Raw genomic sequence first — 26,039 nt, 5'->3', positions numbered from 1 at the left:
CCCTATTGTTCCAATGCATAGTGGTTGGCTCCTTTTGAATGAGTCTAATTTCATTAATGACCATGACATCATGGGCCACACCTTTCATGTTGCTTCTTTCCTGGCTTGACTGCATGGGTTTCAAACCCTTTACTCTGTTTTTTGTGTGTTTTTCCTGAGACAGGGTTTCTCTGTGTTGCTTTGGAGGCTGTTCTGGAACTAGCTCTGTAGACCAGGCTAGACTCAAACTCACAGAGATCCTCCTGCCTCTGCCTCCTGAGTGCTGGGATTAAAGGCATGCGGCACCAACACCTGGCTTTACTCTTGTTTTGTTTGACTCCCAAGTCTCACTACAATCTGGCTAAAAGGGGCCAGCTTCTTCCCACAAACTATTTCCAAAGGCTTCATTCCACAGGATCAGGAAGGGCCCCCTCTCTTCTGTTACCAACTTTCTGTATTAGTTGCCTGTTCAATTCTGTGACTAAACACCTGGCAGAAACAATTTAAAGTGAGAAAGATTTATCTTGGCTCTTGGCTTCAGGATTTAGTCCATGGCCACTGGGCTCCAGGTCATAGTGGCAGGAGCATGTGGCATACACTGTGCAAAGCATATTCTTCACTTCTTAGAAGACAGAAAGTGACAGGCATGGTGGTGGCCCATACCCTTAGTCCCAGCACTAGGGAGACAGAGGCAGGTGGATCTCTTTGAGTTGAAGGTCAGCTTGGTGTACAAAGCAAGTTCTAGTATAGCCAGAGCTACACAGAGAAATCCTGTCTCTAAAAACCAAAAAGCAAACCAACAAAGAAACAATGAGTGCATAAGTCAAGTGTGGTGGCTCATGCCTATAATACCAGCTCTCAGGAAGCTGAAGATGGATGCCAGGTCAAAGTTAGCCTGGGCTACATAATGAATCCTACAATAGCCTGGGCTACAGAATAAGGTCCTGGTGATGTTCACACTTAGCATGTGTGGGGAACTGGGTTTCACTCATAGCACCACAGAAAGAAAATGGATCACAGAGCAAGGTACACACAATTCTACATCTGTCTTTACGAAGTTTATGCCTTCTTTTGTAGGTGGGAATCACTCAAATATTGCCATTTCATGTGGTATGACCTTGGGCAATGTACTAACCCTAAGCTCCAATCTTCCCATCTACAAAATAAGCCCAATTATCCCCATCTCTTGTGACAGGTGGACAATTGGCTGGACAAATAGCATGCCATTAATGATATTTTTTGTTTTCCCATATTTGTCCTTAAAAAGATAGAATTGCTGTATACCTTTTGCTTATGTGAAGGAGAACGAGCAATTGGAAACAGACATCCAGAGCCAGACATTTCTGAAGTGGTGAGGGGACAGCACGGAATGAGACTTGAGTCAGAAATTAAGTGGCTGTGAAAATTCAAGAAAGCCAAACAATAAAGGGCAAGTGCATAGCTGGTTCAAAGATGCACGCACAAGGAAAGGAAAGGGGCAGGAGCTGGGGAATGATTGCAAGAGAACATTCCGGGGTCATCTCAGGGCTCTGGGTATGCAAACCTAGGGGACAGAGCCCCTCAAGGTGAAGGGGATGTTATGCGGGAATGATCCATATATAACCCTAGCTGTCCTGGAACTCCATCTGTAGACCTGGCAGGCCTCAAACTCACAGATATCCACCTGCCTCCGTCCCCCAACTGCTGGGATTAAAGCTATGCACCATCACCACCTGGCTCATCTTGACATTCTTAAAGCAAAATCCTTCAGGCTTTACCGAAATAGGTGACATCTACTGGGTCAGGTGAATTCATTTGGTCAAACCAAAGGAAGAAAATGATCCTCAGAGGGTGCCATGCCAGCAGAACCCTCCTTCGAGCCAAATGAAGATGGCTGACAGGAGAGAATAGGACTGTGGGGGCCACCACGGAGGTCGGGGCAGGCTGGAGGCCTGGCATGGGATGCAGGGGCTCACCTTTCTCTGAGCTGGAGCAGCTTCTAGATATGCAGGTGTACAGTAGTCCTGTGGACATTTTATGTATCGAGGTGTAGACTTTATTGGTGACATTTTTGGGGTAGCGCTGATGGAAACGACTCTTAGAGGGGTACAGCCATTTCTCGGAGAAGACCATGACCAGAAGGAGGAAGAAGCCCACCAGGCTGAATTCTGAGGCCACCACCTGGGCCATCCAGCGGGAGCTGTGTGTAATTCTCCACTGAAAGGGCAATTGGGAGTTGCGGCGATGCTCCGTGAGTGACCGCCTGTTCCTTCCAGGAAAAGGGAAAGAGTCCTGTACAAGTTCTCTCTGCTCTGCCCGGCCTACCCCTCTTCCATCAAGACCCCCTTTTTCTTCCAGGCCTCTGATGCCCACTCTCTCCCATCTTGTGTGTTTGTTTTCCACCCTCACCTGCTCCCCTCTCCACACTCACCTGGTTCTTATCTTCTCAATTTCTTCCTCATTCAGATCGGTTTCCATCACAGGCCTAGTGTCTGAGGAAGAATGGGGGAACCTTCTTTTCAGGCACTTGAGCTCCAGATCCGAGAAGGCCTCACCCCATTCTGCTGAGCAGGCCCTAACTGCCATGGAATATTGCTGGGGAGCAGTGAGATGGGGGATGGGCTGTGGATTCAGCTCCAACCCTTTCTCAAAATTCTATTTCTCTGGCTCCAGCCCCCTAACTGTGGATCAGACACTTCTCTCCTAGCTGCTGTCTCCCTTTACCCAAGGTGATGATCTCTGAGCCAGCCTGTTTCTCTTCTCTAATCTCAAAAGCTCACTGACGGGAAGGAGAGGGAGAAAGACAGGCCTCTAGGAAAAGACCTGAATACCTTCCTTTATCTTAGGACACTTATTCCAAACATGAATTAACCTTCCCACTTCCCCATTTTCCTCCCTTCCCCTGTCTCACCTCTCCACTCAGTTCCAATCAACAATGGTCAGCCCCCTCCCCTTTCAATATCCCCCTTCCTCTAGACAGGTACTTTCTCTGTAGCTCAGCTGGCTTGGAACTCACTATAGAGCAGCTGACAAAATGAAAAAAGAAAGAAAAAGGGAAGGACATGACTGCTCCTAGGCATGGTGGAGGAGAAAGTTTCTTGTAGATGAAAGGGAGAGTATAGGCAGAGACAGGGACATCTGGGAGAGTCCTCAGTGGACATGTTCCTTGAGCCATGTGAAGAGACAGGGAAAAGGAAAGGGGAGAATCAGGTGCAGCAGCCAGGAAGCCCAAAAGACAAGGGGTGATCAAAATGGTTGGGCTGGCTATACAGGGAAGGACATTGGGAGGAAGAGCAGCCCAGAGGGCTGGAGAAGTTCAGGGCTGCGGGCTGGATATAGGGACTGAGGGATGCTGTTGGGAGAACCTGTCTGATTTGATATTAAATAGGCACCACAGCCTCTGCCTCCCAAGTGCTAGGATTTTACAGGTGTGAGATACCATCCTTTGCCTTCTTTTTAGGATTTATTTATTTTAATAAGCATTGGTGTTTGGCTGCATGTATGCCCATGTAAGAAGGGTTCCAGATCCTGTGGAACTGGAGTTACGACAGTTGTGAGCTGTCATGTAGGTGCTGGGGATCAAACCCTGATCCTCTGGAAGAGCAGCCAGTGCTTTTAACTGATGACTGAGCTGTCTCTCCAGCCCCATCCCTGGCTTCTTCTCATCTTCTTAATATCAGAAGACACGGAATGAAGATAGCTGGGGTGTCACACAAACTGATGGTTTTTCTAGCCTCTTTTTTTTTTTTTTTTTTTTAAACATGGTTTTGGTGATAAATTCAGGTTGATAGAGTCAACAGAGCCATTTCTTGGCCCCTGTTTGTGTGTATGTTCATTTGTTTGCTTGAGCCTGGGTTCCAGTCTATTCATCTGGAAGGCAGACACTAAGACTTGTCTCAAGGACTACTGAATGAGATAAAGAACCGAGTCCTTGTTGGCTCCCAGTATATGGTATTGTTTCTGTTGAATTCTATTTATAGTTGTTTTGAAGTCTCACCAGCAAATAGGGAAAAGGCAAAAGCATAGAGGATAATTCCAGGCTGACATCCTTGCATATTAGTTACCACAACAAAGTTCAAGTGAGTTTATGCAAAAGAAGTGTTAATTCTGAACCTCAAGTTTAAACGAGCAGTCAGATACCAAGAACAGTTCCAAATGGGGACTCCAATCCTCCCACTGTGGCCTCCCCAGAGTAGCCCGCTGCCTCTAGGAAGACCAGGGCTCTCGTGCACACAGAGAGGCACCCAAGCTATGCCTCTACCACCCATAGCCCTTACAGTGGATTGCTCTCTGTCGCCCTGTGGGAATAAGTGCTATCCTCAGAAGAGCCAGCCAATCGGAGGCTGAACCCTGAAGCTGCCAGGTGGGACAGCCCTCAAGGGCAGTGACTGCCCAGATTTAGAAAGTGGAACTGCAGAGCCAGAGATGTCAGTGTCATGTTTCCTTTCTCAGATGCTTTTTGGGGTTTCCAAGCCTGTGTCATAAAAATGAGCAGGTCTCACAGCAGCGCATGGAAGGCTCTTGGAAATCTGTTTCTGAAGAATATAACTCCTGGAAGATTATGCTGTAAATACAATATCACTTTTTATAGAGCTTACAAACAAACACCACTAGGCAAAGCATGATACACACACACACACACACACACACACACACACACACACCATGCATAGTACTTTTTTAAAAAGCAGTGGAAAATAAGCAAAAGGGCCTTTGATGGTGACTTCTCAGAAGAGGCAGAAGAGTGGGCTGGAGGGGACCACACCGGCATACACGTGCTACTGCTAATAGGCCAGTTCCTGTGTGAAGTGGCAGGCACTCATTCACATATGCTACTCTTGGAGATTTATTTATTTTTATTTTCTGTGTATGGATGTTTTGCCTGCATGTATGTCCATGCACACGTGCACACCTGTTGTTCTCAGAGGCCAGAAAAGGGCATCAGATCCCCTGGAACTGGACTTGCAGATGGTTGTAAACCACCATGTGTGTGCTGAGAATCGAACCCAGATCGTCTTGAAGTGCAGCCATTGTTAACTGCTGAGCCATCTCTCTAGCCCATAGTAAAAAAATAAAAACTTAAAAAAAAAAAAAAACAGCTGTTGCTCAGTGGACCAGTATAAAGACACCTGCTGCCAAGCCTAGAGGCCTCGTGTTCATCCCTATGGCCCACATAGTAGAAGGAGAGAACCATTTTCCTCACTGAATTCATGAACATTCACACACACAGAGTGAGACAGGGAGAGATAAAAATGTAACTTAAAAATTAATACACATGGGGCCTGGAGAGATGGCTCAGTGGTTAAGAGCACTGGCTATTCTTCCAGAGAACCTGGGTTCAATTCCCAGCATCCACATAGTAGCTCAAGGCTGTCTATAACGCCAAGAGCTGACACCTTCACTCAAACATATATGTAGGCAAAACACCAATGCACATAAAATAAAAATAAATAATAAACAAATGTAATTTTGGGGGGAGGGGTTGTTTTTTGGGTTCTTTTTTGTTTGTTTTTCAAGACAGGGTTTCTCTGTAGCTTTGAAGCCTGTCCTGGAACTAGTTTTGTAGACTAGGCTGGCCTAGAACTCACAGAGATCTACCTGCCTCTTCCTCTAAAGTGCTGGGATTAAAGGTGTATGCTACCACTGCCCAGCCATAATTTAAAAATTTTAAGAATTACTTTTCCAAAGATGACTGAAAACAGCTTAAGCCACGAACACAACTATCATCCCAATGCAAGGGAGATGAAGGCGAGGCGTCAGGAATCCAAGATGATCCCTGACTATGTAATGACTTTCTGAGCCTACAGGACATCCTGTCTCGGAAACTAAGAAGAATCCAGGTGGGTTTTCACATATTTTTAATTCCAGCACTCAGGAGGAAGAGGTAGGTGGATCTCTAGGAACTGGAGGCCAGCCTGGTCTACATAGCAAGTTTCAGGCCAGCCAGGGTTACATGGCATGAACCCTACCTAAAAAAAAAAAAAAAGAAAGAAAGAAAGAAAGATAAAAGAAAAAAAAAAGAAAGAGGACAGTTGTTTAAGAAAGGAAATGTAATCTCAGTGGCTTCCAGTTCAGCAGCAGAATGTTTATGTAGTAACAATACATAAAGTAAACACTGTTCAATGGATTTCCATTCTTAGCATCAACAGACAGACAAAGCTTGGAAAATGCAATAAAGATGGACACAAGTAAACACAGCAACCTCTATATGACCCAAGTAAAAGTCTGAGAGTGAAGGGAAGGGTGGCAGATTCAGGCTCGGCAAACAAATTTCCTAAATTTCTCATCCCCGACTGGAATAAGTGACATCCTATAACAAGAGCTGGAAATGTTTCTGTTAAAATCCAGATAATAAATACATAGGGGCTTTTATGGGGCTCAAGAAATGGCTCCGCAGTGAACAGTACTTCCTGCTCTTGCAGAGGATCCAGGTTCAGTTCCCAGCACTTGCATAATGACTCACAGTTGTAATTCTAATTCTAGGGAATCGAATGCTTCTTTTGACATCCATAGGCTACTATATGCAGATGATACCCAGACACACACACTCAGGTACACACACACACACACACACACACACACACACACACACACACACACACACAAATATTCCTTAGCTTTTTAAGTAAGTCTCTAAAACTACTCAACTTGGCTATTATACACTGGAAGTCATCACAGACAGCAATTCCAATATATAAAGCTTTGTTTTATAGCCTGTGACTTTACTTTGTGTGTCAACTACAGCTACCCATGGAATGAGGCTTCAACTGTCATGGTTGTTTCCAGTTTGATAGCCCTTGTTGATCTTCAACCCTTTCCTGTCTCACTTCCTTATGTCTTTCTTAAGTGTGTCATGGGTTCACCTCCCCCGTGACCTGATCTTTGTCTAATGGTCTACCGCTGAAGAAACCCAAATAATGACAGGCCACTTTTTGAAATACTGTAGTAGCTAATACATAAGAGGCATGGCTCTATATGGGCACAGGAATGCAATTTATTTATTTTAAAGCTTTATTCTAAAATACATTCCATCTGCAAGTTAGAAGACGTGCAGACATGTGTGCTCACTCACACACAGTGGAACAACTCAATTTCTTTAAAACCACTGAGCAAGATGAACTTCTGTGTCAGGTAAACTTAGACTTCTTCCCCCAGTTTGTACCTTGGAGTGGCCTTTTATTTATTTATTTTAAGAAAAACCCTTTACAGTCCAGGTCTTTATTTCTTTTTGTACATTAGGCCATGAATTCATATGGGATGGGCTCCAGCAGCTCAGGCTCCTTCCCGTTTGTCCTCACAAAGTGTGCTTCTCTGGGTGGAGCAGGCTGGCGCTTGAGCTGAACCCAGGTGCCCTTCTCCTTGGCTTCCTTTTTCTTCTGGTCGTTCTCCTTCACCCGCTTCAGGAAGCTGTCTCTGCTCTTAGAGTGTTGATGTGCTCAATCCGCACATTAATCCTCTTGGCCAGAATCTTGCCCTTAACTTGCTTGTTTACAATGATGCCCACAGCATGCTGAGTGACATTGTAGACACTTCCTGTCTTGCCATGGTAACACTTGTGGGGCATTCCTTTTTGAACAGTGCCCATTCCCTTGATGTCTACAATGTCACCCTTCTTGTAGATTCGCATGTACGTGGCCGAAGGAACAACTCCATGCCTCCTAAAAGGCCTAGAGAACATGTAGCGAGTGCCTCTCCTCTTTCCCTTGGTGTTTGTCATTTTGGCGAGTTACTGGAAGATGGCTGCCGCGGACAAAAGGCTTGGAGTGGCCTTTTAAATACCTTTTACGTAAGTCAATAAATATTGGTTTGTTATGTCTTAAGCTTCAGGTCTCCTAACTTGCACTGTCTTTTTTAGGTCCCAGAGGACCCTAAAAGTTGATTTGCATGGGCATATATTTCTGCAAGATTTATAAAAATCAGGCCACGTTTGATAGTTCATGTCTGTAATCTCAGGACTTGGGGGCCTGAGGCAGGAGGATGGCTGTGAGTTTGAGGTCAGACACAGGGGGAGACCTTGTCTCAAAAACAAACAAAAACCTAACCAAATAAACTAACAAAACAACGCCCCCCCCCAAAGGTAGGCATGGTTGTGTGTGCCTTTAATCCCAGTGCCTAGGAGACAGAGACAGGAGGATCTCTGTGAGTTTGAGGCCACCATGGTATGTGTAGAGAATACCGGGCCAGCCAGGTACATAGTGAGACCCTCTCTAAAAAGAAAAAAGAAAAACAAAACAAACAAAATGAAATTGTTTATTGAGATACAATTAAAGGAAGATGAGTTGAGGAAGGTTTTATTTTATTTCCTCTTTAACTGACTACAGTAAGTAGATTTAGTGATTCCCTGCTCTTGCTATTTGTATCTTTATATAGCAGTAATGCCTTTTGAGTAAGCATTTAGTGATTGAGGTGAGTGCATGTGCGTGTGTGTGTGTGTGTGTGTGTGTGTGTGTGTGTGTGTGTGTGAGTATGAGCAGCCTTCACTTTCTGTGAAGTTGGCCTTGAACTCTGGATCTTCTTGCCTCCATTTCATAGATGCTGGGGTTCAGATGTGCACCACACCTTACTTAGTGATTAGGTTCTAATGAATGGCTAAAGTGATGGGCAGCTTGTCCGTTGCTAAGTTAGTGGGGAAACCAAATGCCACCAACAAGTGAGTGGATTTGGAAGTAGATTCTTCCCTTGTTGAATCATCACATGAAAACTCAGATCCTAGGCTATCTGCTTAACTCTCTTGACTTGAGTATGGGTGTTTTTAAGCTGTATTATGATCAGGTCTTATATTCTGTTTATTTGAATCTTGCTCAGAGCTCAGGATGGCACTGAGTCAAAGACCCTCATGCTTTGGCCTTATAAATACAGGGATTTCTTACCGGTGCCATCATATCCCACTGATATAGATCTTAAATGTCCCCTGGAGGGCATACATTGAAGGCTTAACCAAGATTAGTTGGTGGGAAGAACCTTTAGAACGTGGGGCCGATAGAATCAGGGCCCCCAAAGAGCATGCCTCTGCAGGGGACACTAAACTCCACCACTTCCTCTTTTGTTTCCTCTTCACTCACCATGAGGAGAGCAGACCCCCTCTGCCATGCACCCTCTGCTCAGCCACAGCCCTGGAGCACCAGGGCGAGCAAGCAAAGCTATAAAACTTGAAACCCTGAGTTAAAGTGAAGTTTGCCTTACAAGTTGGTTTGTTGGGTGCTTTGGACACACCTTGCAAAGTTAAGCAAGGCAAGTTGTAACAACAGCATTGCTCCAGATTACCCTGTCTGCTTTCCTGGTGAACCATAAGCAGGTAAGAACAGTTTATGACCAGACTCTGGCACCAGGAATGTGCTTAACTCTTCACGTTGGTTTAATGCAAACCCAATGCATTTGATGGGGGCAGAAATCACTTTGTCCTCCCAGGAGTCTGCTTGCTCCTGCTACTTCTCAGGACCCCATTCTGTCAGCAAATCTTACCCTCCTCCCAATAAGTTTCACTTTGTACAGTCTTCAAGCTGTCCTTTTTTCCTTGTGGCTCTTTTGTGAACAGCCTCAATTATGCACTGTGAAATTGAGTCCTCAAACAAAACAAATGAAATCCCAATATCCTTCTTCATCCTGGTCCCATGATGCACTGAACCAAACTCATATGTTAGTCTATTAAATTGCCATCTACTTCTGTTGAGGATTCAGGGATATTCTGAACCATTTTGTGAGTAGCAAGGGATGACTCTCTGATCAGGGTTCCCTGGATATACAGCCATACAGCAGACATTAGGAACAGAAGTAGTTAAGGGCCTTGGCAGACCTGACCTCTAGGGCAGTGCTAGCCCATCTGCATTCTGGAGCTGGCTGGCCTGTGTCCCGGTACCCATTCTCCAGTCTGTTAGCTGTGTGGCTTGCCCTTTCGGCTCAGTGCCTCAGTGTCTTCATCCACATAACAATAGCGATGACAATATTTGTATCTGACTTACAGGATTATTGAAAGGGTTAAAAGAAAATGTGTCAGGCAGTGGTGGCGCATGCCTTAAATCCCAGCACTCAGGAGGCAGAGGCAGGTGGATCTCTGTGAGTTTGAGGCCAGCCTGGTCTACGAAGAGTCCCAAGGCAACCAGATCTACATAGAGAACCCTGTTTGAACTCCCTCCCTCCCCCAAAAAAGGAAAGAAATAGGTGTAGATGTGTCAGGTCCCTCTCCACCACTCTATCCACAACTCCTGGTCCCTTTGTCATACTCCCTGGACCATTCCACAGCTGCTTCTCTTGTCATCAGGGTCTCAGCTCAGATGTCATTTCCTCCAGGATCTTCCCTAAAGCTACTCTCCCTCACCCCAACACCATTTTGTGTCACAGCCTTTGCTTACCTATTTGCTGATTTTGGAATCAACAAGTCAACATAGGCCTCCTAAGGTGAAGGATACTTCTTACATTGTCTTTTTTGTTTGTCTGTGTTTTTTTGTTGTTGTTGTTTTGTTTTTGTTTTTTGACACAGGGTTTCTCTGTATTGTTTTGGAGCCTGTCCTGGAACTTGCTCTGTAGACCATGCTTGCCTCGAATTTAAAGAGATTCGCCTGCCTCTGCCTCCAGAGTACTAGGATTAAAGGCTTGTGCCACAAATGCTCAGCTTACATTGTCTTTTTTATCCCCCAGAACTGTGCATGGCATTTAAGAGACAGTCAATAAGCAGGCATAGAATGGAATCAAATACAGAGATACTTGGCTGGTCAGTGAAATGCCTTTGTTGTTGACTCTGCCCTTTGACCTCTTACTGTACCCTCTACACAGCTCCAGCCATTCTGACCCTGCCCTCTGGTCCACTGCAAGTACAGATCTCTAAGAAGCTGTGCAGGGGCCAACACACTCCAGGCAGGCCTTGCTCCGGGTCTCTTGGCACCTGTCTTTGGCAGCACTAATCCCATACAAAACCATATTTATAGATCACTGTTCCTTCAAGCCTTAAGAGCCTCAGGACAATGCCATCAACCTTTATTGAGGGTTTCCCATGTGGGAGGGGTGAAAGCAGTGGACATGCCAAGTGCCCTTCCACCTTCAAGTCCCCAGAGTCATTTCACCTCCCATAATCATCGTGGCAGTTTCTGTCTGGGCAGGTTGTCATATATGAAGGAAAAGCATTGCACGGTTGTGAAGAGAGCCTTTGCACAGGCTTGAGCTCCAGCCCCAGCAATGGTCTGTTCTACTATCTTTGCCCTCACCTCTCCAGCATCATGCAAGGCAGGTTCTCATCAGCAGAAACTGTAGTTGAGGCTGGACAACAGCACTAACTTCTCCTGCCTCCACTAAGTTTGGCCCTCTGTTTCTGAAAGGATCAATTTAGATGAAGTGAATCCCAGAATGGTCACCGGCTGGCCTGTTCTGCAGCCTGAGGCTGGCATGATGACAATTCACGTTGGGAGATATGCACAGCAGATATAGAATATGGAGGTCAATGTTTGGGATGGGAAAATATCCACAGACTGCAGAGGGTCTTGCATCCCAGTTACTTAGTCCCTCAGTGTCTTGCAGCACATTTGACTATTTCATAACACCATCCTTCAGCTATCATGGAATCCAGAGGGACCCAAGAGACCCAGAATCCATGACTCTCATCCACAGTCCTAGCCTCTGGCCAGGCTATATTCAGTATCTCTTTAGAACTCAGGCCAAACATCTTCTTTGGAGAAAAATAACAGGAAAAAAAAAATGAAGCTTTCAGTCACTGACAAGAATGGCTCTCTCTCTTTCTCTCTTACACACACACCAGCCTCATTCAGCAGAATTGCCTTCCTAGATACATATATGCATGGACACACATGCACACATGTTCTCTGAGACACACTCCAGGTTCTTCTACAAGAAAGGAAGTGGTTTGAATGGGCATAGGAAGTAGACCAGAAATAGAAGTGTTAGATTAATTTATACTTCCTATACTCAAAGGACCTTAGGATCAGTGGCTTCTGTGGAACCAAGCAGTGTGACCGCTGGTCTCTTGAGCCCAGATCACCATCTTTTTGGCCGAATGGGTTCTTGCCCATCTCTATTGTCTACTGGACTACTCCGATGATGCCATTTTTCAATGCATTGCCCCGGCTTCATCTTCCTTTGGTGATACTCGATAGCTAAGGTCTTGGCCATGGCCACTGTCTCCACTGGCAACACATTCAAGCCATCCTCATTCTTTCTTGTTGTAGACTCAGATGGCCTGTTTCATTAACTGTTCTGCCCTGAAGCTCTGTGGTCTATTGGTTGCCACTAGAGGTAGTGTTTCCACTGACAGCAAATACATGATGGATGGATATGGATTGATGGGCAGACTTTGTCTTCTCCATGCTGCTGCCAGTGTCCCAATCTGTGCCCCTTCCCTAACCTGCATTAGGGTTGAGGGGTGTCAGAGGTGCCTGAAGAGGGTCCCACAGCCTCAAGAAGCCTCTGATGCTGCCGAAGATGCTTTCTCCTTTCATGTTCTCCAGTGACTTCACACACCAACTGGGCAGGGAAGGCTCCAGGAAGCCCTTTAAGCCAGCCTAGGGAAAGAAAAACAGGCTTGTGGGGAGCAGGGACAGAGGTCAGGTGACTGGGGAAGGAGGACCTCTGGGGTCTCAGGTCATGTGGGTTGGGGATCAACTTCAGTTACTACTACTCTTGGAAGTGACACCAGCATCTGAGTCTGTGGCTGTTCCATGTTGGGACCCGCAATGACTGTTTCTGTTACTCAATCAGAAGAACTTCTGGGCTTGAGAGCTGGCTTAGCAGTTAAGAGAAATCGGTGCTCTTCCAGAGGACCCAGGTTTGATTCCCAGCACACACATGGTAACCCACAATCATCTGTAATTCTGCTCTCAAGGGATCCAGTGCCTTTTTCTGACCTTGGCAGGTGCCAGGCATACACGTGTGCACAGATATACATGCAGGCAAAATACTCATACACATAAAACCAGATAAATCTAGAAAAACAAATCTAAAAAAAGAATTCTTGCAAGAAGCTGCAAGGCCTGATCTGTTACCACTGTAACCTCATTTGCTCCCAGCCCCTTTTCTGGATCAGTTAGGTACAATGGCCTCCTTACAGTTCCTTTATTGCACAACAGGTCCTAGGCCTTTGCCCTGCTTGTGCCTTCCAGCTGGTCCGCTCTTTCTACAGACACCAAAAACCTAGATTGAGCACCTCTGTCAGGCTCACACATTGCCTCCTAGTGAGTTCTATCTCACCTATTGGAAATCTTACCAAACTCTACAACTCCCTCCTTCCTTATTCTATTCTTTTTTCCATTGCATTCACCCCCTTCTACTACATAAAATTTATACATATTTATCCCATTTAGATTCGTTTTGTTTGAGACAAATGAGTTGTGGCTGGTTAAGAATTCACTATGTAACCCAATCAAACAGCAATTCCTCCTGCTTTGACTGCCCTAGTATTGGGACTACACATATAGGCTGTAAGAAAAAAAAAAAAGAATTTCCAACACTGGAAATTCTGTTTTTGGGGCTTTTTTCTTTCTTTCTTTCTTTCTTTCTTTCTTTTCTTTTGTTTTTGTGTTTTGTTTTGTTTGTTTTGTTTTGAGAGCAGTCAGTGGTGGCCCACATCTTTAATTCTAGCACTCAGGAGGCAGAGGCAGGCAGATCTCTGTGAGTTCAAGACCAGGCTGGTCTACAGAGCAAGTACCAGGACAGGCTGTCTTGGAAGGTGTCGACGGCTCTGAACACAGTTCCTGGGAACATTCTGGTGAAGTATGGGTAACGTTACAATGGTAACATCATTCTTTTTAGTTGCCATCCCATATCCCCCTTATGACTCACAGGACAGCCAGAGCTACACAGAGAAACCCTGCTTTTAAAAACAAACAAAAAAGAGAGAAAAGGAAGGAAGGAAGAAAAGAAAGAAAGAAAGAAAGAAAGAAAGAAAGGAAGGAAGGAAGGAAGGAAGGAAGGAAGGGTCTCATTACATAATCCTGGCTGGCCTGAAACTTACTGTTTAGACCAGGCTGGCCTTGAACTCTCAGAGATCTGATTGCCTGTGCCTCTCAAGTGACAGCAGAGACCAACATCAGAGTCACCAGGCCTGGCTCACTCAGCCTCCACTGTCTGCTTCCTCTGTTAGAAAGTGTACTCCAGGGCTGGGGGTGGGGCTCATTACTATAGCACTTGCCTATCATGTGTGACCCTAGACTCATCCCAGAACTAGGTCATGAGACATCATGTGTCTGGCGCATATTGTTCAATGAATATTTGCTGAACGAGTACGTGAAAGGCTCTCTCACCTTCAGGATTCTTGTGTGGATGCTTGCGGGGGACCTTGGAATCCAGACTTTGCCCCTCAGTCTTGGAAGGTGTTGATGGCTCTGAACACAGCTCCTGGGAACACTCTGGTGGAGTATGGGTAACATCACAATGGTAACATCATTCTTTTTAGTTGCCATCCCATATCCCCCAAGACTTGAATTTCTTTCCCTCCTCCCTTTGGGAGATACTTACCACAGTCCTCATAGATGGTGTCTGGGGAACAAGGAAGAGGACCTGGGGTGGGAAAGGCTCCCAGCCAGCGCTGCATGTCTGACCTAGTGGTGAACATAGGAAGAGGTTCACAGCGGCCCGAGAGACATTCCTGAGGATTGCAATAGGGGCCATAGAGGAAAAAGAACAATAGAACACAGAGTCTGAGAGGTCTGGTGACAGTCCTAAGGGTGGCTTGCCTGTTTGCATGTTTTGACACGGCAGCCCAGGCTGGCCCCTCTACCTACCTCAGTCTCCCCAGTGCTCAGATTATAAAGGTATGCCACCATGCTGGTTTGTTCTCTTCTGCAGTGCTGGGGGTTGAATCCCCGGTCTCATGCACACTAGGCAAAATGAGTCACATCCCCAGCCCCCAACAGTATTTTCTAGAAACATGACTCACAGTGAGGCTGCTTGGAGTAGCCTGTGGGTGGGGCGGCCCTGGTGGTTGCTTAGAAGAGAGAGACGGAATGTAGGGGGTCCTGATGGGTCAGGAACCTGCTGGGCCTGCACCAGGGAGCGATGGGCATAGTCCAGAACCTGCAACCGCTGCCCACTACCCAGGGAAGAGGGCGTTCAGAGGAGAGCAGGCATGTCCTGCTAGATGTCTCTTCCCCACTCCAGCTTGGGTTCTTCCCCTCCCACGCAAGACCCACCTCTTGGGCTGGGTGATAAGCAGCAGATCACTGAAGAGCAGCAGACAGAGGGGAGTGAAGCGGGGACGGGAGTTGAAGAGCACACCCCCTCTCCGACATCCCAACTCTGTCAGTTCTCCCTGCAATTCTAGGCGCCGTGACCAGGAGACCAGGGGTAGAGCCTGGGAGGAAAGAGAAGGGTTGAGCCTCACACCATGATGAGGAAAGGCGCGATGGAGAGTCCGGGCAGGACTAACCTTGACCTTGTGAAAGCGCAACCTCTGAGTGAGTCGGATCAGCTCTTCCGTCTGCTTCATGCGTCCCACCTCAGCACTGCAGCGCTCAATGATCTGGTGAGGGGGATCGAGTCACCCATCCCAGTAGCCACCTGTCCCCTTCCACTTCCCCTTTACCCTTGGCACCTCTTTCCTTCTCAGCTTCCATCCTGCCCACCTTGCTCACAGCACCCAGGGCCTTCTGGGCATTCTCCTGGCGACTGGACCCCTCTTCTGTCTGGCCTAGGATATTCTGGAAACAAAGAGGAAGGGTGACTGAGATCCTCCGTTCCCCTGAGAGTCTGAGGTGCTGTGGGCCCTGCCCAGCTTTGCCAAATGTCCGTTTAGGGTTCACAGAGCACCCAAGAAAACCCTCGGCAAGGTCATGAGACCAGCCAGCTGCCAGAGGCTGAGCAAGTCATACTATTTACTGTTCAGAGGCTCACTTTCCCCATTTATAAGATGGAGCTGATATCTACTTAACATGCTAATAATATTGTGAGGATTTGAGGTGATATGTAAAGAGGATTTAGCATAGTCCTCAGCACATATAAACGCTGGGGGGGGGTCCTATTTTTTTCTAATAACTACTAGCCTAACAATACAGCAGGGCAGTTAGAAATGCCTGGATTTCCATTTACTTTATTTTTAGCGTGTATGTTTTACTGAGATTACATTTTTGCTAATCAGCCCTGGCTGGCCTTGAACTCTGAATCCTTCTGCCCACCCTCTGGAATGCTGGGATTACAGTCATGCACCACCACATCTGGCTCCATCCATTATTTTTGCATGGCCTAGGCCAAGTTATGCAACTGTACCCAGTATCCTCCTTTATAACGTCATCTAAATAATGGTTCCTGCTCTCACACACTTGTCCCTGGGTTTATACAGGTGTAGAACACTTAGAACTGGGCCTTGAACAGCATTCTCGGCAACCATTGAGTTAGTATGGTGTCACTGTTATAATGTTCTCTACATGGAGGCCAGATAAAGCTAAATAAAACTTAAGGAAGTTGGGTTAGAAGTCAATGGTAAGGTGCTTGTTTAGCATGAGTGAGGTATCAGTTTGATCCTCCTACACACACACACACACACACACACACACACACACACAAAATTTTAAAAAAAAAAGATAGTCTGTACACACCTACTATCCCAACGCTCAAGAAGCTGAGGCAGAAGACTGCAAGTTTGAGGCTGGCCTGGCTGCATAGTGAGTTAAAAAAAAAAAAAAAACCAGCAAAAACAAACAAAGCTAAAGAACCCAACAAAAAACAACGCCAACTGGCTGCCAACTGTCTAAGCCAGTGGGTGGTGGCATATATCTTTGATCCCAGCACTTGGGAGGCAAAGGCAGGTGAATCTCTGTAAGTTTGAGACCAGTCTGGTCTACAAGAGCTAGTTCTAGGACAGCCTCCAAAGCCACAGAAAAACTCTGTTTCGAAAAACAAACAAACAAAAAAGCTAACTGTCTGCAAACAAACAACAACATCAAAAAAAAAAAAAACAAAGAAAAAGAAAACAATAGTAGCAGCATCTAGTTGAACACTCTTCCCACTAAGATTCCAGTACTGGGGGAGGGGGGGCTAGAGAGATGGCTTGGCGGTTAAAAGCCCCAGCTGTTCTTCCAGAGGACCCAGGTTCAATTCCTAGCACCCACAGGGTAGCTCACAACTGTCTGTAACTCAGTTCCAGGGATTCTGACACCCTCACACATACATAGATGCAGGCAAAATACCAGTGCACACAAATTTTAAAAAGGAAAAAAAAAGAGATGACTCCGAGGTTAAGCGCACTGGCTGCTCTTCCAGAGGTCCTGAGTTCAATTCCCAGCACCCACATGCGTGTGGCTCACACGATCTCTGGTGCCCTCCTCTGTCATACAGTCTCCGTCTGGAGTACTCATATACATACAAAAAAATAAAGAAACAAATCTTCAGTAAATAAATAAGAAGGGTTCCAATACTGCCAGGCATGGGGGTGCACACCTTTATTACCAGTGCTCCAGAGGTGCAGGCAAGCAGAACTCTGGCAGCCAGGCTAGCCTGGAATACATAGCAAGACAGCCATAACTACACAGTAAGATTTTGTATAAAAGAGAAAGAGAAAATTCCAATATTGGGAGCTGAAGAGTAGCTCCACAGTTAAAAGCACGCAATTCTCTTCCAGAGGACCCAGCATCTACATGGTAGCTCACAACTGTCTTTAACTCCAGTTCCAGAGAGTTCAATTCACTTTTCTATCCTCCACAGGCAAAACGCAAACGTAAAATCAAAACACACAAATCTTTTAAAAATTCTAAAAAGAGTTGACTTAGTCATTGGGGAGGCTACACTTTGGGTTGAAAAGTGTTTCTCTGGCTTGGAGGGTAACAGCTTCTGTGGGACTTACACAGAAAAAAATCAAAAATGCACTCCTGCAATGTGTCCTGGGATGGCACTTTGCAGCCAAGCCTAAAGACCTGAATCTGATCCTCAAACCCCAGATGATGAAAATGAAAATTGACTTCTGCAAGTTCTCCTCTGACTCCCATATTACACACCAACTCATCCATGCACACCACACAGCACAAATAGATGTAAAAGAAGTGTTTCATAAAACCCCCATCTTTTTCCTCAGCATTACCCAACTAAGGAACTTTTCATTTATTTAAGTTTTATTTAGTTAGTTGCACTGGAGATTATATCCAAGACCTAATTCAGGACACTGTAGGCAAAATGTCTACCACTAAAATACAGTGCCCAGCCCTGCCCTACAGCCACCATAAAAATTGAATGTTATACTATACATCTATGTATTTACGATGGCCCTTTGAAGTCCACGATCGCTGGAATAGCTATGGTTTATTTCTTCCCCCTGAGGTATTTAGGGAGCTGAGGTTGGAAGGCATTGCCCTGAGAGGATGTGTGTGGTCATGGTGGGATAGGAAACGGTGATAACTAGACCAGAGGCCTTGGAGAGAGTTCCCATGGCAGGGTTGGTGGGATGAGATGGGCACTAAAGCAGGACAGTACCTGCAGCAGCATCCGGAGCCGGGTGATACGCTGGAACGGCAGGAGCAGGAAAGATGGTAGTGGAAGCCGCTCACATTTGGGGAGGCTCTGCAGCCGTCGCAGCTCCGCGGAGAAGCGCATATTAGTGTCCCTGTGAAGAAAGCCCAGATGCCTAGGGGTGCCCTCAAGTAGGGTCCTGAACCCTCCAGGGAACCCTGGCCTCAGCCTTAACATGACTCCTCAGGTTCCTCCAAATCTGGGATACAGAAGTCCCCCTTCTCTGTAGTTTTGCTTTCGTAATTTCAATTACCCAATACCATTAAACAGAATATTCCAGAAACTAACAATTCATACATTTTCAAGTGAGTGCCTTTCTGACTAGTAATGCTAAACTTTCAAGATGTCCTATCCCATCTTGCCCGGAACACTAATATAACCCTTTGTCCAGTGTACTCATGTATATATACTACCCACCCACCAATCACTTAGTAGCTGTCCTGTCTATCAAGTTGATTGTGGTGGTGTCACGGAGCTGTGTCTGCGTAACCCTTCATTTACTTATGTCCACCAGGTGCAAGAACAAAGAACAGTGATGCTGACAGTCTGATTACATGAGATTGCTCTGATTTTCCCATTTCATTATTAGCTATTGTTGATCAGTTACTGGGCATAGTTCATAAGTCATTTTCTTAGATATGGACGTATAAGGTTTAGTACTATCCTCCGATGGTCTTGGAACACATTTCCAGGGAGAAAGGGGGAAACCTCTGTACTCACATAAGGCGGCTGTAGGTCTCTTCCTGATACTGCTGGTTCCGTACGTAATCCACATACACTGAGAAAGGACCAACTGCATGGGCATGCACCACATCACACAGGTCACTGATGTGTGGGGAAGAACGGACACGGGACAGTAATGTTCCTAGAAACCTGAAAACATACAGGAAGCAATTAATGGAGGGCAGAAAGTCTGGTTTTCCAGGGTTTTCAGGGCAGTGCTGAAAACTAAGTCCATGGAAGGAAAGATCTAGAAGAGGGAGAAAGCTAAAGAGCATGCTAGGTAGCCCATGGCCCACATTCTTAGGACCCCACTGACCGCTCACTGACACCCTGGACTCTCTGCACATTGGAGAAAAGTGTATGGTGATCCCGAGGAGTGAGTGTGTCCCGGAGAGCCCGGCTCAGCACGAAGGTGTCGGTCAGTAGCCTCAGGGAGCGTAGGTAGGAGGCCTCTGAGGTCACCACCTCAAACAGGCTCTAGACAGGAGAGCAGGGTCACAGTAGAAAGGCCAGCCACCTCACAACCAGCCCAGGACTCAGGTCACATGCTTCCTCTATCCCCTTTTCCAGCCTTCTCAGTCCCACCCTGGGGTACCTACCTCCTGCATGCGCCTTTCCTGGGGGCTTAGACTCTCTAAGAGACCACTGGCTCGCACAGCCGGAAGCTCCTGCCACAGAGTGTTTCGAGGTCCAGGGAGCCTGGAGAAGGTGGGAGCTTCTCCGGGATTAGCTGGAGAGGGGCCCCCATCCTCACCCACACCCCACAGCTCCTCTGACAGCACAGCTGCTCTGTAAGTCTGGTATAAAGGTTCTGGAAGGTAGACAGAGAACATCAGGGAGGTCCAGGGGCTAGAACTCTTCCCTCCTGCCCATCACAGGAGAGACCTACCGTCCTGCAGGGGCAGCTCCCACTGCTGCTCCTTCAACACCTCCAGCCCTTCCTCATCCCTGTGGAGCAAGCAAAGAAGATCTGTGGGTGTAGTTTGCATGATAACAGAAGAGAGAGGTGCAGAACTTGTGTGCACATTGTATGGAGGGATCCCGACAGCTCCCCAGATCAAACCCAAACACTCCTATGTGCCCGTTGGAGGGGAGGCCTTTGGCAAATCAGGCCCCAAACATTCCTGCTCTCTCAGCTTCTGTGCAGTAGATACTTTCAAGCCCCTCCCTCCAGCCCTCTCACATAGGAGCACTGTCTAAAAGGCCTTCTTTGTGACTTGGTCAATTTCTCACACCTGGGGCTCCCTGTCTTTCCCCTCTCCTAGTTACCAGCCATTCTCTCAAGCTGCTGTAGTCAATACTTTCTAAACAAATGAATATGCCTGGATTATTATTACTTCTAATAAGAAAACAATCTAAGATGATCAGCTGTCCTGGAAAGCATAAGAGATGGCCTGGTTGCCAAATGGTTTTACCCAACAATCATTTTAATAGAGGGCTTGAGAAATGAATGGCTCAGTGATTAAGAGACTGTATTACTCTTTCAGAGGACCCGAGTTTGATTCCCAGTCCCTACATCAGGTGACTCACAACTATCTGTAACTTAACCTACAGGGGCGATCCTACTGTTTGGGCCTTCATAAGTACCTGCAGACACACACAAGCACACACACACACATAATTAAAAATAAATCTTAAGAAATAATTTTAGAAGCTGGGAGTTGGTGGCGCCCGCCTTTAATCCCAGAACTTGGGAGGCAGAGGCAGGCAGATTTCTGTCAGTTCCAGGCCAGCCTGATCTACAGAGCAAGTCCCAGGACAGGCTCCAAAGCCACAGAGAAATCCTGTCCAGAAAAACAAAACCAACAACAACAACAAAAAAATCTACCCTAAAAAAAAAAAGAAAAGAAAGAATTTTAATTCAGACTTCCAAGATAATGATAAAAAAAAAAATAATAAAGCAGGGATATGTATCCCAGGCTGGCCTTGTCTCCTGATTATTTTCTTGCCTCAGTTTGCAGGAATTATAGCATGTTCCACTAAGCCTAGCTGGAACCCAGATTTTTTTTTAATATTATTCCTCAATAACCCCATGGAACAGGGTCAAGCTTATTTCTACTTCTTAGAGAAAGACTCTGAGACCCAGAAAAGGAGAATTTATTTATGGTTACATAACTATTAAGGAATAGAGATCACATTAGAAACCTGGGCTCCTCGTGTCTGGAATCCTGCCCCTTCCCAGCTCTGCGGGTAAGGTAGCAATCATTGCAACTTGAAGTTTGTCTGCCTTTGCGTGAGAGCATGCCGAGGAGAGGAGAGAAGAGGGGAACATAGGTGGGGAGATGAGTACCTTCCCTCCAAGGCTGCAAGAGGAACATTCTGAGGCACTTCTTCAGGCCTGTCCCCTGGAGAGAGAATCCAGAGTGACCAGACCTAACCTCCAAGACCCCCAGCCCAAGATGCAGAGCCCCAGCCTCAAGGAAGACCAACACCAAGACTACCATTCCCTCAACTCCCAAGCAGCGGCTGGGAGAAAAAGTAAAAGTCCAGGGCTTGGTGGGGTTATAGCTGGCCCCTCAGCCCCCACCCTGTGCCCTCAAAGCCCGGAGCTCCTACCACTCCAGGCCCCGCTAACTCCCAGGCCTTGTACCTGTGTGGATCCCATCTTCTGAAGGCAGTTCCAGTTCTGGCTGTGGAAGCTCCCCAGAGGTGGTGGCATCCTGTCTAACTCGCGTTGGTTTGGGGGGCTTGAGGGGAGGTAGGAGTTTGCGCTCAGCAGTGGAGCGATAAGACGTAAGGACAACTGGAGGATGACTGATCACTGGTGGGTTGATGCGGGAGCGGGAGGCTCGCAGTGGGGATGCTCGGCAGGGAGCCCTGAGGACATCATCAGAACTCCCCACAGGCACCCATCGGAGCTCCAGGCCAGGCTTTGCTACATGGCAAACGCAGGGGCAGCATGGAGGGCAGGCCAGGGCAGCATCTGTCACAGAAGGGATTGTCTAAGGAGTTCTTGGGGGCCTGGACCATCTCCCACATAAAGGACCAACCCCAGCTATGTGTAGCTCTCATCCACCCTATCTGCAAACGCTAAGAAACACAGAAATTAGACTTTTCAAACAAACAAACAAAAAAAAAATCTACGTTAGAAACGGTAGCCCTTTAAAGTGTCCAATTTTCGAGAACTGAGAACAAAAGATGAGCTAACTTATGGGGCTACTCAGGCTTACCTGGAGTGCCATTCTCCTGGGACCCGTTCCCGGGAAGGGCGGCTTGGGGCGTCTCTCTCTCTCCATTCACATCCGTGCCCCCTTGGGAGCATCGCTCCAGGGAGTCTGAGGACTGGGCTTTGCCTTCAGGCCCCCATTCAAATTTGCCAGCCAGTCTACGAACCGTGCCAGGGGCTGAGGCAGGGCCATCCTGGAGAGGCATAGGGAGCGAGGGCAGAAGTGTTCGGGGAGACCCAGAGGGCTTGGGTGGGGGCACTGGAGAGCAGGGTGCTGGCTCTGGGGAGATGGAACGCCGGGACACTGGGCTGGGACTGGGTGTGCTGGAAGGAGAGTCTGGGGAAGTCTGAGAGTCCAGGCTGGTTCTAGAAACTGAGGGGGGCAGAAGGGCTGGGGGCTTCAGGGAAGACGTGGGCGGCTCCCAGAAGATGGAGGTGCACATTGAGATTGATGCATCATTGGGAATTTGGGGAAGTGCTTTCGAAGGAGAACCATTGTGAGGAGGCCCCGGGGAGTGTGGAGCCCGATGGCGAGAAGGGGGGCGGGGGCGGATGATCCGAGGGGGCTTCAGGGTAGGGGGCGTTGCTGCAGGCAGGGACTGAGCTGACATCGTCTTCTGAGTGTTTGCAAGGAGAAAGGTGTTCTGTGGAAGTCATCCCCTGAGGAGGGTGGAGGGAGAAAATGCCCCTCAGTAACCTAACACCCTTGGTGGATAGACAGAGGAGGTCTGAAACTATGTTTTTGAGTCAGGTGAAGAACATCTTCCCTCCCTTCCTGCTTGTCATCTTGCTTCACTTCTCACCCCTGCTCATCCCTGGACCCTCCTGGGTAGCTTTTCTTTTTCAAGATCCTCTGGCCTCAACCTCTGGAGTGCTGGCATTACAGGCTTTTACTGCCATGGCCAGCTTCTCTGTCGTTTGACTTTTGCTGCCAACCAGGTCAGAGGGCACAGTGGGGCTAAGAACAAGCTGTTGGGGAGGATGGGAAGGCAGGCGTAGCAGAGAATCAGTAAGATGCAGTGAAAGGAAGTCAGCCTGCTGGTACAGTCACTATGTGCAGGAGTTAGTGTGCACTGTTATCTAGTGCTGAATGAGTGAGAGTTGAGTGTGCTCTGGGATGTATGCTGGGCAAGAGTGGCGTCGATGACGGTGGCTTGTCAGGGAAATGTCAAGGAGTGTGTGGTGTTAGGATAGAGTATGCGTCTCTGCTATCTGGGTAAAGTGTGTGGGTATACACATACGCACACGCAGGCACGCACACGTGCAAGCCAGTGCCTGAGCCCAGGGATGTATCACTGTTTCCTTGCTCTAACTGCCCCTCCCCCCTCCCATTTCCCAGTTCCTCTCTCCGGACTCTCCCTTTCCGGATTATTTTTAGTCTCCTTTTCCTGCTATGAAGATTCCTGGCGCCTCTGACAACAGGAGCCCAGGGGTCCCAGCCTGATCTCGTCTGCCCCCATCATCTTATCCTTGCCACACTTGGGTCTGGACACAGGGAGAAGCTCCAGTGGAAGGCTGGGTCCTGCCGGGATGCCTAGGAAGGTGGCCACAAGCTGGGGCCAAAGCATAGAACCAACAGTACTGGGACCTGGGACCTGCGCTTGTCTTCCTCTTGACAAGGAGGATGTGGGACATCAGAGCTGGGACACAAGAGAGCCCCTAAATTCCCTGTGTGATCAGAAGTCATAGCCTTCCAGGTCCTGAGTCAGGTTCTTGAGAAGAGATGAGCATCAAGGACCTCTTAGCTTGCAGCTCATACACTGGCCCCTGCATGCTGCCTCGAAGCCCCTCATGGAGGGAACCCAAGCAGTGGTCTTTGCTTTTGCCCCTTCAGGGAACTCACACGCCCCCCCCCCCCGCCCCATCCCAGGGACCTGCTTCTGCTTCATTCCCCACTCCCAGCTCAAGCCTTTTACAGGGCTGAGATAGTTGGGGGGCCCCAAGCACTTACCCTCCAGTTCCCTCCACTCTCAGTCACCTCCTAGGGCTGAGTGAGTTGGGGCAGGAAACAGGAATCCGATCCTCCTCCCAACCGGACACCGCCCCCCCCCAACCATACTACGCTCCACATGCGCACACCGGGCCTAGAGGATGTGAGGAATCCGGCATCCAAGGTGTTGGAGGTTAGAAAAGGCTGGAACTCGGGTAGGGAGAGAGAGCACTGTGTGCACATCCTCACCTGTGCTGCTGTGTGGTTTGGGCGAGAATGGGGTGGCCCTGGCCAGCTTGGCAGGCAGTACCGCAAGCCCATCTGCATACCTCCCTCTCAGCTAAGGGGTGTCTGGCTATCATTCTACCGCTTGCACAACTGTCTGTCTTCCCAGCCTTCAACCTATTGCCTTGGTGTGAGCCAACCACACTTTGTACACAGGGAACCTCTCTTCTCTCCCCTCCCATCTGAAGAGCTCCCCCCTCAGGAATTTACCTTTATGATTTGGGGTAATTTCTGTTTTCAGCGTATCTTCCTGCCTCCTTGGAGCACCAAATATTGCCCAACGTCTCCAAATAAGTGTCCCTTCGTCTCTGGGGCGGGAACTGAAGGCCCAGATTTCCATCTCCACAGAGGAAGCCAGTTCCTCAGCCCCACCCAGCCATTGTGTCAGGCTAGGGGTGGGGGTGTGGAGGGAGGTGGGGAAGGGGATCTTTCAGATGGAAGGGTGACCTGTTGCTCACGGTTCTGCATTCCCAGTTTCTCCTCTGGGTCCTGGCTCTGACTCCCGGTTCCAGTGGGAGGATCCCACAGTGACTAGAAGTCATGTCTGGCGAGAAGGAGGTCAGGTTGTGGAGTGCCCCTCACCACACGCCTTCCTTTAATTTGCTCTCTGATTGGGAAACTGAGTTCCCAGGGCTGGGAGTGTGTGATAAAACTGGTGAAAGGGGTGGAGTGAACCACACCCCAGCCTGGGAAGGAGACTGGTGGAAGGGCTGGTCAAGAGAGGTCCCCATCAAATGTCATAGGCATGGACACACATCCATAAACAAATACCAAGCTAGACTCTGAGAAGGGGGTCCAGTAAGCTAGTACTGAAAGTCGTTTTAAACTCTTTTTTCTGCTAAATGTCTGCAATCTACCCTGTCCCCCAGCTTCTCCCTTCAGGGTCCTAAACAAGGATCTTCAGAGTTGTGCCTGATGCCTGGAAATCTTCTCAAGGAATCTCCAGGAAGCATTCCTTCACCTCCTTCTGGCAGTTGGAAAAATCTCTCTCAAAGGTCTGCCTGGCCACTCTAAAATTTCAATCCACTGGGCTACCTGATGAGGCCTTGCCTGGGGGTGGGGGGGAGAGAGAAGAAAAGAAAAGGAAAGGAAAGGAAATCTAGGTTGGAGGTGTGGATTAGCCTTAGACCTCCTGTCAAGCATTTTGTGAGGCTCTGAGTTCCATCTGAGTGTAACAAAGGAAAAGAAAGGAAATCGACTAAGGGGACTAGAGAGATGGCTCAGTGCTTAAGAGCTCTTCCTAAGGACTTGAGTTCAGTTCCCAACAATTCGTGGCTCACCTATAACTCCAGCCACACCCAGGTGGCAGTTTACAACTGTCCATAACCCTAGAATCCAACACCCTCACACAGACATACATGCAGGCAAAATACCAATACACATAAAAATAACAAGGGCTGTGAGATGGCCCAGCAGCTAAAGCATACACTGCTGTTCCAGAGGATGCAGGTTCAGTTCTCAGCACCCACACTGAGCATCTTACAACTGCCTGCATCTCCAGTTTCTGGGGGATCTAACACCACGGGCACCTGTACTCATAAG

General features: G+C 47.7%; 2 protein-coding genes and 1 pseudogene across 5 annotated transcripts in view; all 3 read right to left on the bottom strand.

Annotated features, from left to right (window-relative positions):
• The window catches only part of Odf4 (outer dense fiber of sperm tails 4), a 4,433-nt gene extending 1,853 nt beyond the window's left edge, over positions 1–2,580 (bottom strand). The window contains exons 1-2 of the mRNA XM_051180334.1: positions 2,390–2,580; positions 1,935–2,227 (exon numbers count right to left, since the gene is read on the bottom strand). Of these exons, the coding sequence (XP_051036291.1) occupies positions 1,935–2,227; positions 2,390–2,544 (448 nt within the window). The 5' untranslated portion in view covers positions 2,545–2,580. The remainder of the gene's footprint in view (positions 1–1,934; positions 2,228–2,389) is intronic.
• A 4,575-nt stretch (positions 2,581–7,155) lies between these two features.
• Positions 7,156–7,712, bottom strand: LOC127219099 (60S ribosomal protein L21-like; annotated as a pseudogene).
• Positions 7,713–10,907: 3,195 nt separating this feature from the next.
• On the bottom strand, positions 10,908–24,826 carry Arhgef15 (Rho guanine nucleotide exchange factor 15). Of its 4 annotated transcripts, none has more exons than XM_051180323.1 (16): positions 24,708–24,826; positions 22,287–22,942; positions 21,707–22,039; positions 21,407–21,461; positions 20,006–20,064; positions 19,716–19,927; positions 19,433–19,593; positions 19,114–19,266; positions 18,358–18,487; positions 15,522–15,596; positions 15,326–15,418; positions 15,090–15,250; positions 14,837–14,989; positions 14,416–14,498; positions 14,202–14,306; positions 10,908–12,464 (listed from the first exon to the last, which is right to left on the bottom strand). In XM_051180323.1, exons 2-16 carry the CDS (start codon positions 22,891–22,893, stop codon positions 12,313–12,315), a joined length of 2,532 nt encoding a protein of 843 aa, XP_051036280.1. In that variant the 5' UTR covers positions 22,894–22,942; positions 24,708–24,826; the 3' UTR covers positions 10,908–12,312. The 4 variants fall into 4 exon arrangements, 3 of the variants coding, with proteins under 3 accessions (XP_051036280.1, XP_051036281.1, XP_051036282.1); XM_051180324.1 differs by lacking the exon at positions 24,708–24,826 and adding an exon at positions 24,234–24,348; XM_051180325.1 differs by lacking the exon at positions 24,708–24,826 and adding an exon at positions 23,086–23,238.
• Between the last annotated feature and the right edge of the window lie 1,213 nt (positions 24,827–26,039).

This window comes from Phodopus roborovskii, unplaced genomic scaffold (genome assembly GCF_943737965.1).
Source record: "Phodopus roborovskii unplaced genomic scaffold, PHOROB, whole genome shotgun sequence".
NCBI lineage: Eukaryota > Metazoa > Chordata > Mammalia > Rodentia > Cricetidae > Phodopus > Phodopus roborovskii.
Note: the sequence above shows the minus strand (reverse complement) of the source record. Positions and strands in the feature narration are given on the sequence as shown.

Bases quoted from the DNA above. Each gene is read 5' to 3' on its own strand.
- Arhgef15 (XM_051180323.1), bottom strand. From the start codon at position 22,893: ATGTCAGCTCAGTCCCTGCCTGCAGCAACGCCCCCTACCCTGAAGCCC. The intron at 15,251-15,325 runs GTTAGTCCTGCC...CTTTCCTCCCAG, and splicing joins TGCGCTTTCACAAGGTCAAG to GCTCTACCCCTGGTCTCCTG. The intron at 14,499-14,836 runs GTGAGTCATGTT...GTTCACCACTAG, and splicing joins CTACTCCAAGCAGCCTCACT to GTCAGACATGCAGCGCTGGC.